Raw genomic sequence first — 9,764 nt, 5'->3', positions numbered from 1 at the left:
AAGTGAACGCAAGGGTTAAATATGAATGAGAAATTAAGATTAAATGATCCTTTATTTACTGAACCATATACATGTATTATCAATGCAAATATATCTGTAAAATTTAAAACAAGGTTTATCTAAGGAAATTTTTTACCTGATGTTACATACTTCTGTGTTGATCCATCCATGAAGTTCTAAATCGCACAATGAAGAACTGATATTACTACTCTATTGTATTACCTTTGCCCTGGCAACCATTCCACACGAGCAAAACACGTGATTTATCCCAACGAATTAACGATTGAACAATCAATCTAATTGGAATCAGTAGCCCAACGGAGGAGATCCGACGGTCGGTGGCTGATGGCATTCACACGGGAACGAGGTGAACTCTTAATTCTGGATTCGATACACAATAAATCATTTAGTCAGTAGTCGATGACAATCGATGATCAAACGCTTCTACAGTATTAAAACAACAGAATTGCTAACAGTCGGGATGAAGATCGACGGAGAAGATAAAAACACGTGCACACCGAACAACTGCGCACCACTGACTGGCTTGAGCCGGTAACCCGCGATGAAGGATTAAAATGGCAGCGCACAGTATGCTGCGCAAGCCAAGGTCGAAGCGAAATTAGTCCTCCTCAACACAAAAATGCAATTTTAAGGGTTAATTCGTGAGATAATCACAAAATTTATTGATGAAAACGATAGAGAAATTTAATACTTACTACCTGCTGAAAGAATGGTTCTTCTACAATATCGGACTCAGGTGGAAAATCCCTAAAACAATAAAAAATTTGTCCTTCGCAACACAAAAATGCAATTTTAAGGGTTAATTCGAGAGATAATCACGAAATTTATTGATGAAAACGATAGAGACATTTAATACTTACTATCTGCTAAAAGAATGGTTCTTCTACAATATCGGACTCAGGTAGAAAATCCCTAAAACAATAGAAAATTAGTCCTTCGCAACACAAAAATACAATTTTAAGGGTTAATTCGTAAGATAATCACAAAATTTATTGATGAAAACGATAGAGAAATGTAATACTTACTATCTGCTGCAAGAATGGTTCTTCTACAATATCGGACTCAGGTGGAAAATCCCTAAAACCATCAAAAATTAGTCCTTCGCAACACAAAAATGCAATTTTAAGGGTTAATTTGTGAGATAATCACTAAATTTATTGATGAAAACGATAGAGAAATATAATACTTACCATCAGCTGAAAAATGGTTCTTCTACGATATCGGAATCAGGTGAAAAATCCCTAAAACCATCCAAAATTAGTCCTTCGCAACACAAAAATGCAATTTTAAAGGTTATTTCGTAAGATAGTTACGAAATTTATAGATGAAAAGTATAGAGAAATTTAATACTTACCATCTGCTGAAAGAATGTTTCTTCTACGATATCGGACTCAAGTAGAAAATCCCTAAAACAATCAAAAATTAGTCCTTTGCAACACCAAAATACAATTTTAAGGGTTAATTCGTAAGATAATCACAAAATTTATTGATGAAAACAATAAAGAAATTTAATACTTACCATCTGCTGAAAGAATGGTTCTCCTGCGATATCGGACTCAGGTGGAAAATCCCTAAAACCATCAAAAATTAGTCCTTCGCAACACAATAATGCAATTTGAAGGGTTATTTGAGTTATTTCGTAAGATAATCACGAAATTTATTGATGAAAACAATAGAGAAATTTAATACTTACCATCTGCTAAAAGAATGGTTCTTCTACGATATCGGATTCTGGTGGAAAATTCCTAAAACATTCAAAAATTAGACTTCGTGAAAACAAGGAATAAACGTGAACCAAATTATAAGATTAAATTATCATGTATTGACTGAATTATAAACATAAATAATAAAAATGCGATTGAACCTGAAATATTAAAAAGACATAATTTTTACTTGACCTTACTTGCATGCTATTTTATTCATTTATCGATGAAAAATAAACGTGCACGCACACGTTTCCGCAAGTTATCTGCTGGAACTTACGATCTGTTCACACGCGCTACACACGTTGTGTATTTACACGAAATAACAAATGAACAAGTTTAATAAATAAATCCACTTGGAATTCATACCCAGGGAAAAAAATCCGGCGGTCGTCGGCACATAAGCGCGTAGTAGACGAAGTCACGCAACTTTCAGTTTCACACGGAGTAAATCGTTAGCTTTTCGCTTATTGCACTGAACAAATACAACGCGTCTAAACACCACGACAGCGTAACACCGACTAAGTGTGCAAAATATTGCTCGCCGACAAAACGACTTCCGATACCTGCGCCATCTGCTTATATTTAACAAGAATCAAACTTCCCTCGTTTCGCTCGATGTCCTTGGTGCTCCTGATGACAATCAAGAGATTGTGACGAAGTAAAGAAGGGATAGCGTCTAGGACACTACAGAACGCACCATAAGTTGCCTATACTGTTTCCATGGTAACGTCAGAAAAGTTTTCTTTTGTTATTTAAGTGAGTTCAAGTTGGTTGAAAATTTTAGTTGAAATCAATTACAGTGATTTTTCAAATTTGATTGTTCAAGTTCGAATTATGACGGTGAGTCAGTGTTCACTTTTTGTAGATTGACTAGTTTCACTCGTACTCATATATTTCAAACTCCACAAATTCATAATATTTTGATGCAAACTTCGGTAAAAAGCACACATGAGCTTGTTACTTGTTTATGTCCCTGAAATGCTGCACTAAATACTAATTTTGTTTCTACGTTCTCCTAATGCAACAGATGTACCTTAGCAGGACAAAACAAAATTCTAGCAAACAGCAATATGGTAAGTCATAATTACAACATTAGTTCGTGTAAATGAAAATAAAATCTGACATGATTAATTTCAGCTCGTTCACCGATTCGTACTCGCAGTGCAACAGCATCTGAATTTCTAATGGGAGAATCATCTACGCAGATTAGTGACGACTTCAGCAAACACTTAGAAGCTGAAGTGCAGTCCAGCAAATGCCATATCAATGCTAGCGTGAGCAGATTATTAAAGGAAATTGAAAAACTGAATGGAAACAATGGCAAGATGGATAAGAAACCAAGAAAACCAGCGAAAAAGAGACAGAGCAAAAAATGTAAAATATTAAACACAAAGTTGGATCCGATGTGCAATCAAACTCCTACAGTGGAATCGCCGACACTGCCTAGGATACCATCGTCGGAATGGGTGTACCAGACACCAAAGCGTCAACGCATTAAACGCTGTGCAGTGCTATCGGCATTATCAGAGTCAGAATGGATTGAAGCCGTACGTCTTGACACTACCGAAGAAACAATTTCCATCACGACCACCACCAGTCAGAGCGGTTATAATACAACATTTGAAGAAAGCAATACAGACATTGTTTCAGATGTACGCAAATATATAAACAGCAGTACCGATAGTAAGTTAACTAATTTTAACAAATTTGTGCGCTTTAAGTTTAATTTGCCTTCAGATTTATATATTTTATTTTATAGGATCCAATTCTCTGCCGAAATTCGAATCTAAACTTGAAGCTGGTTCCATTCGAGGTTTTATTCAATAAAAATTACTATTAAATAGCAATCAAATCCTGTTCAGAAGTGCGTGTTGGTGCGCTTACATTGGATACATTAAAAATAATTAAATTTAAAATTACCTGTGCTATATAGCGTGTGTAAACTGTTCACATTTGTGATAGTAACTTTTGGAACAGTGCGCCTTCGGTTTAATGAAATGAGAAATATATACATATGTACATGAACATGCATGATCAATAAGAACTAATATTTATGATAGCTTACATTCACAAGATTTGAACAGCACGATTAAAATGTTAAAGAGATGCTTGCAACTCAAAGGCCGGGCTAGATGCGCGTGACTCGAGCGTGCGGTAAATGCAAGATACAGGACGGCATGCGCAGATGTGCCAGCACCGGAAGTCCGTACTGCGCATGCGAAACATTTAAATCTAGTGGCACAAGGCCAAGGCTTAACTGCTTATTTCACAATTTAAATATTTTAAACTGCTTTAAATTTTCAACGCTCAAGCAAAATTCCCAGCAAGGAATTACAAAATATATTAAATATTATTACATACATCTCACCATCCAAAACTGACTATTTCGAATTAAACTAGCATTGGTATTCGTATAAACTTACTTAATCATTACATGAGATATGGATATAAATACTTTGGTGGTAGAACAATGGTAAAATGGACTTAAAACTTTGCTGCCGTAAATTAACACAAACAATTGCAACAATCTGACAATTTTCGAAGTGCCAAACTTCTCAACTTTTTTCTAACATGCGTTTCGACACATCTTGCAGTATCACGTAGCGGTACAAACAGTTTAATATAACAAAATAAAATAATTCATACTTCAAATCTTTAAACCTTCGAATTAAGGCACGCTTGTAAAATCTCCCTGCCAAGTGCCGCGCCTACAGGCGGTGGCATCGCATTTCCCACCTGCCGATGCTTATCGAATATATTGCCCGCAAACTCGTACTTGTCTGGAAATCCCTGCGACCTCGCACACTCCCTCACACTAACAACCCGATGCTGCTCTGGGTGCAAGACGCGACCCTGCCTGCCCATAGGTTCTGGATTAGTCACCGTCGTACTAAAGACTCCATCCCACTCTAAGCGTCCATACAGTCCCGTCCAATGATTGTGGCGATCCGCCGTGTGCGGTAAACACCACGGTATCAATGTATTCAACTGTTGATCGGACGGATCGCAGCAGGCCTCCTCGGTGGCACAGATGCACACTCCTCTGGGTGTCTCACAATTGGCTTGTTGCTTAGTATGGTATGCGTAGTGCAGTGTATTGGTGTAGGAGCCATCTTTAAGACGCACCTCCAGGTTCGGCAAGTCACGCCAATCGCTGCCGGGTGCTAGCGGGATGTAAGACATGCGTGCTTCGACCAAGGGTGGCATGTTTTTGCAGATGTGGTCGGAGATCGTGTTTAACTGGCCGCCGGCGTTCCGCATCTGGCGTTGAAAGTGCGTAATGGCATCCGTGTCATAAGGTAGGATACGCATGCTGGCACCGTTTTGAATTGCCGGCAGATCGGCCAATGCATCATACACCGTGATTGGTCTGAGTGGCGCAGAGCCTATCCAACGTGTACCATTAGTGTATCGATGATCTCCAACTTGGACCGACGATTCACATTGCATCTTTCGCAATACATGACATGGTTCGGGATAATTCGGTAATTCGTATCCCGGCGCGGCAGCAAATATAATCAACCTTCTGTGACTTTGTGGCACCCCATAATGTCCGGCCTGAATGACACCAAAAGTCGCCTGATAACCCATGGCCAATAAGCACCTCAGAGTCAACTTTAACACAAGACTTTTCTTAAAGAAAACGAAATCCCCAACATTGTCGAGAATTAAATAATTCGGGCGGTAATACTCGCAGTACGAGAGATACGAAGCAATATGAGAATGTTGAAAATTCGCAAACTCTCCAGCGTTGAATTTATTCATTCCGGAGAATGCCTGGCACGGTGGCGTGCCCACTAATAATTGCACTTCCCCTTTGAATGGCATGCCCTGGGCAAAGCCATCGCCGTCCATCACATCCATTAGGAACTGATTACTGTCAGTGGTAAATACGTGCACGTCCGGATTATTTACCTGATATGCTTTTGCAGCTGCAGCATCTTTTTCAATCTGAAAACATTTTTTTGCTTATACGAGTGAATGAATTTGTCAACGTAAAGATGGAATATTCAGACATGCGCAAACCGATATAGAATTACTGATACGAATCAAATTGAAAGCGCTTACAGCCCAACGTATTTTAGCAACTCCACTCTGAAGCAATCCCTCGGAGAAGCCTCCACATCCTGCAAACACGTCCAAACAAGACAACTCTTCCATATTTTTATAGTTTGGCGCAACTTCGAACGACTTGACTGACCCTTTCTTGCTTTTATTCTTCTGTTTTCTCGAATCTTTACCTCTCTGGCCCATTCTCATCGCGCTGGACGGAACATCCTCAAAGGTCAACGTTTCCGAATCGTATTTCTCGAGAAAATAAAACCGGTGAGGACCTTCAGTCGTCCATTCGTTCAGAGAACCCTCTATGTTATAACCATAAGTGATAAAGCATTTACCTTGTACATCGAGGAAGTCAACTATATCCTCTAGAAATGAAATTAAAAAAAAAAACTAAAAAGAATCATCCAACAAAAATAAAGTACCTTCTTCGCTATAATACAACATGTTCAGATCGCACTGACGATTTAAAGCCGCGCCTTTATGCGTGTTTTCAGGTCTATAGAACTTCTTAACCCTGAGTTTGATGTTTGATTCATTCGTAGTGGAATGTTCCTCAAAAATTGCCTCGATCAATGCAATAGCAAATGGTTCAGTTGCACCCAAATTAGATGCTTTAATATTTTCATGGTTCTTGCGGTAAGACTCCGGATATAAAGCACTATCGAAGTCGCTTTTTGTTGATAAACAATCGTCCTCAGTGTCAAACGAGATTTTCAAGTATTTGAACACTCCGGGCGTTAAGTACACCGCGCTCCCTACTTTGTATTCTTCACCATGGTATATCACAGAGTTATCTTCCATCTTAGGAGTATTAAATAAACGCCTCTGATGATTGGCACTGTGAAAGTAATTATTATGAAATAATTAACGTAATAAGTTAAACTTTACTAACGTGCATGCTTCACACGGGGAAATTGATTCCGATCCAAAATCTGCTGACCGCAAATCCTCAAATCTGGCGTGTTCTGCATTGTAACGTTTTGAAAAGAAATACGTTTCCCCATCATCTTCCAATATAGGTGATAGGCTGTCGCCACCACCAATCAGGGCCCAATCAATGGTTGGTAAACGTTTCTCTACGATGGCCTTACGGACAATTGTGCCCAGAGGGCAATTGTCGCAACTGTCATGCACAAAAATCTCCCTGGGATCCGCTGTTTCGCCCAAAACCGTGTTCGATCCGCGGATGAAAAAATGCGCGTGGAACATTGGACCTTTTTCGGTATCATTCCACATGTAGACAACTTCGGCTACAAGAAGTGGGTGGTTTGGCACGACTGGATTTAGAATTACATAGTCTCCAGTTGTTATTTGCGCATTTCCTATAATTATTTAATACAGAATAATTTTTGAATTAATTTCAAAAAGATTCAAATAAACTTACCAACAGTAGCGAACTGATAATATGTCCGGCCGTTTTGTTCACTTAATGCATCACCAATCCATTCAACTTGGTTAATAATTCTCTTCGAACAAGAAAACGTCTCTTCGTCTACTGCGAGTGTTTCAGAGTCCTCATCCGCATCGAACGTATCGCAGTCTTCTGCTTCTTGTAGAGCCTCAGTTGGGCACCACCTCATTTTACAAGGTTGTTTCGACCACCCTATCCCGCCAAACTTAAGCATATCGCGACAGGCAAGGCAATGGCCACAGTCAGACTGTTGGCAAGCCTCACATGTTCCACAACCGGTCTGTTTTGGAGTCTTAATCTCATCGTTATTATTCGCAATATGATTGGTGAAGAAATTTTCCAATACTTTTCGAACTAACACCGTTGTGGTGGCTGAACCCTTCGAAGACTTCTTCACACTCCGTTGCAAACTGACATTAATCATTTGATTCCATTTTCGCCCGGCAAAAGAAACTCCTGCGATTTTGATCAGACTTCGAATACATGGCAAAGTCAAGAGTGTAGCATCATCCTCATCAGCCGTCTGATCAACGCGCAGGATCTGATCACATACAAACTGCGCATTCCGAAGTAAACACTCCTCATTCATATTCGCGTCTTTGCAAGTGTGGAGTTTCTGCAGGATATCTTCATAAGTAGGCTGTTGCAATGATTCAGACATTAGGAATTCCATCACAATCTTGGATATTTGAATTTTTTCCTTTAATGATTTCATTATAGGCGCGTATGTTTCACATGGCGCCATCATGCAATACTCAGCATAAGGCGTTTCAAATGATACAGTCAGATCATCACTAGTAAATCCAGAATGGCAATAATACCAGGCTGTGATGGGTCCAATATCATGAGTTGGTATTCCAGTCTCAGCAGACTCATCTTCATCATAAATTGGCTTCACATAGCCAGACACAAACAATAAGACTTCCTCTTCAATTAAACCAGTGTCTATTGGCACCAAGTGCCCCAGCTTATCATAAACATTATATAAAGTAATCTAAAATATGGAAATGGTTATATTTCTTACTACATTGTTTCATTGGATTAAAATTACTTTATGACTAGGACGTTCATCCTGCTTATCCATGGCATCCTCATCCCCAGCAGCAATTAGGTCATCATCAGTCAATGCAATATACTCAGGAACTGAATCGGTTGGATGTCCATTGTATAAAATGACTTGATCCTCATACTGTTTACAGATGACACATTTCTGAGCTTTTGATGTATTTTGAACTCTTATCTCAATTTTGTTCTCTGTGACTTCTTCACAATTGTTAGCTTTGAACCGTTTACTGGCGCTTTCGGTTTCATTTCCATTGTCATCAAACTGCTCAGAGTATTTTTCATCAGCCATAATGCTGCAAATGATCTGATGTAAATCTTGCATTGTGATCTATCATTTGAAAACTAATTTTTTTTTGTTATAACCTGAATTCATAGTAACGGTTGTAAGGCAATATTTCAAATTTGAAATAAAACAATATAAAAATTAACCTGGAAACTTGGATCCTGAACATTATCAAAACAAATATGTTTTTTACGTTGAACCCATGCTGTGATTACTATATGTATTTTGTTTAAAATTCTTTGGTTTGGTTAAGTGCTTTGAATGCCGGCTCCCCATGTAAAAGTTAGTATTTCGCGGAAAAACAACGCGAAAGTGCTCAATCTACGCGTAATTAATTTAGAGTCTCCCACAAATTGCTCGTAAACCCCACAAAACAGAATACCCTCGTAAAACAAAACAAAACAAGTGTTTACCTGCTACATGGCTGACCAACAGACTGACTTGCAAACGATTGGAACATGCGATCACGCTGCTAACTTTAGTTTTGATTTGTTCCTGTAGAGGCGCTCCATACGTTTCAAATTAATTCAAAATAGCCAAATTCAGCTGAGCTTTCCTGAGCGCAAATTCGAAGTAAACATAGATTTAAGGATAAAAATCAACATTTAATGTAATACATATATAGTTCACTTCTCAATTGCCATTGAAATGCTGTGATATAAAAGAAAAGAGAGATAAAGCATTTCACACTAAAAAAGTTCGAAAAGTGCAGCAAAAGTAAAAAACAAAAGTCTTTGCTAAAGAGGTGAATATTGATTACTAAGTAGACGTAGATTACAATTAAGTAGATTTAAAATTGTTGAGAATAACAATTAGCGGTGTCCATATAGAATGTCCATAACATTTAGCTTATCGGGTCGGTTCAGAATTCAAAACATTTCTTGTTAGAATGTTGAGTTGCTTTCCGGTAATGTATAGTGAAACCATACTCTTCAAATTAAACATGTTTCGCACTTGTGGCAAAAAATATTATTGGGTTTTACGACGCGTGCCACAAGTCCTTTTAATGTAGGAAAATGGCAATACTATTTGAAACGATAACCTAAAAAAACAAATTCAAAATTTAAAATAATTTTGCACAAATAACATGGTTTATTTACATCGTGTATATACTCGGGTATTTTTTCAAAACAATACTTTATTATTGTTGCAATTGTAATATTTATCACATATGTACGTGAATTGCATAGAAGTTAGTATATACAATACAAGGAAA

General features: G+C 38.1%; 2 protein-coding genes across 3 annotated transcripts; one reads left to right on the top strand and one right to left on the bottom strand.

Moving 5' to 3' along the window:
- Positions 1-646: 646 nt before the first annotated feature.
- Positions 647-9,014, bottom strand: LOC135792514 (DNA (cytosine-5)-methyltransferase PliMCI-like). Of its 2 annotated transcripts, XR_010548358.1 has the most exons (14): positions 8,962-9,014; positions 8,252-8,558; positions 7,174-8,194; positions 6,682-7,111; positions 6,212-6,627; positions 5,796-6,154; positions 3,793-5,678; positions 1,715-1,766; positions 1,541-1,592; positions 1,376-1,427; positions 1,212-1,262; positions 1,047-1,098; positions 882-933; positions 647-768 (listed from the first exon to the last, which is right to left on the bottom strand). XR_010548358.1 is itself a non-coding variant. In XM_065303185.1 (7 exons), the coding sequence occupies exons 1-7, from the start codon at positions 9,006-9,008 to the stop codon at positions 4,383-4,385; spliced, it is 3,876 nt and encodes a 1,291-aa protein (XP_065159257.1). In that variant the 5' UTR covers positions 9,009-9,014; the 3' UTR covers positions 3,526-4,382. The 2 variants fall into 2 exon arrangements, 1 of the variants encoding a protein (XP_065159257.1); XM_065303185.1 differs by lacking the exons at positions 647-768; positions 882-933; positions 1,047-1,098; ... (2 more) ...; positions 1,541-1,592; positions 1,715-1,766 and having other exon boundaries at positions 3,526-5,678.
- LOC135792523 (uncharacterized) lies at positions 2,458-3,571 on the top strand. The gene is made up of 4 exons (XM_065303191.1): positions 2,458-2,567; positions 2,755-2,800; positions 2,865-3,410; positions 3,487-3,571. The coding sequence occupies exons 1-4, from the start codon at positions 2,562-2,564 to the stop codon at positions 3,552-3,554; spliced, it is 666 nt and encodes a 221-aa protein (XP_065159263.1). The 5' UTR covers positions 2,458-2,561; the 3' UTR covers positions 3,555-3,571.
- Positions 9,015-9,764: the final 750 nt, after the last annotated feature.

The sequence above is a fragment of the Atheta coriaria genome, unplaced genomic scaffold (genome assembly GCF_025399875.1).
Source record: "Atheta coriaria isolate IRGN ID8LTWV9N9 unplaced genomic scaffold, Caltech_Dcor_3.1 hic_scaffold_1_pilon, whole genome shotgun sequence".
Classification (NCBI taxonomy): Eukaryota; Metazoa; Arthropoda; class Insecta; order Coleoptera; family Staphylinidae; genus Dalotia; species Dalotia coriaria.
The sequence above is the reverse complement of the archived record's forward strand: the minus strand, read 5'-3'. Positions and strand labels throughout refer to the sequence as shown.

Bases quoted from the DNA above. Each gene is read 5' to 3' on its own strand.
- LOC135792523 (XM_065303191.1), top strand. The intron at 2,801-2,864 runs GTAAGTCATAAT...GATTAATTTCAG, and splicing joins TTCTAGCAAACAGCAATATG to CTCGTTCACCGATTCGTACT. The intron at 3,411-3,486 runs GTAAGTTAACTA...TTTATTTTATAG, and splicing joins TATAAACAGCAGTACCGATA to GATCCAATTCTCTGCCGAAA.
- LOC135792514 (XM_065303185.1), bottom strand. From the start codon at position 9,008: ATGTTCCAATCGTTTGCAAGTCAGTCTGTTGGTCAGCCATGTAGCAG. The intron at 8,559-8,961 runs GTAAACACTTGT...GATCATTTGCAG, and splicing joins GTTGGTCAGCCATGTAGCAG to CATTATGGCTGATGAAAAAT. The intron at 5,679-5,795 runs GTAAGCGCTTTC...AAATGTTTTCAG, and splicing joins TTGCTAAAATACGTTGGGCT to ATTGAAAAAGATGCTGCAGC.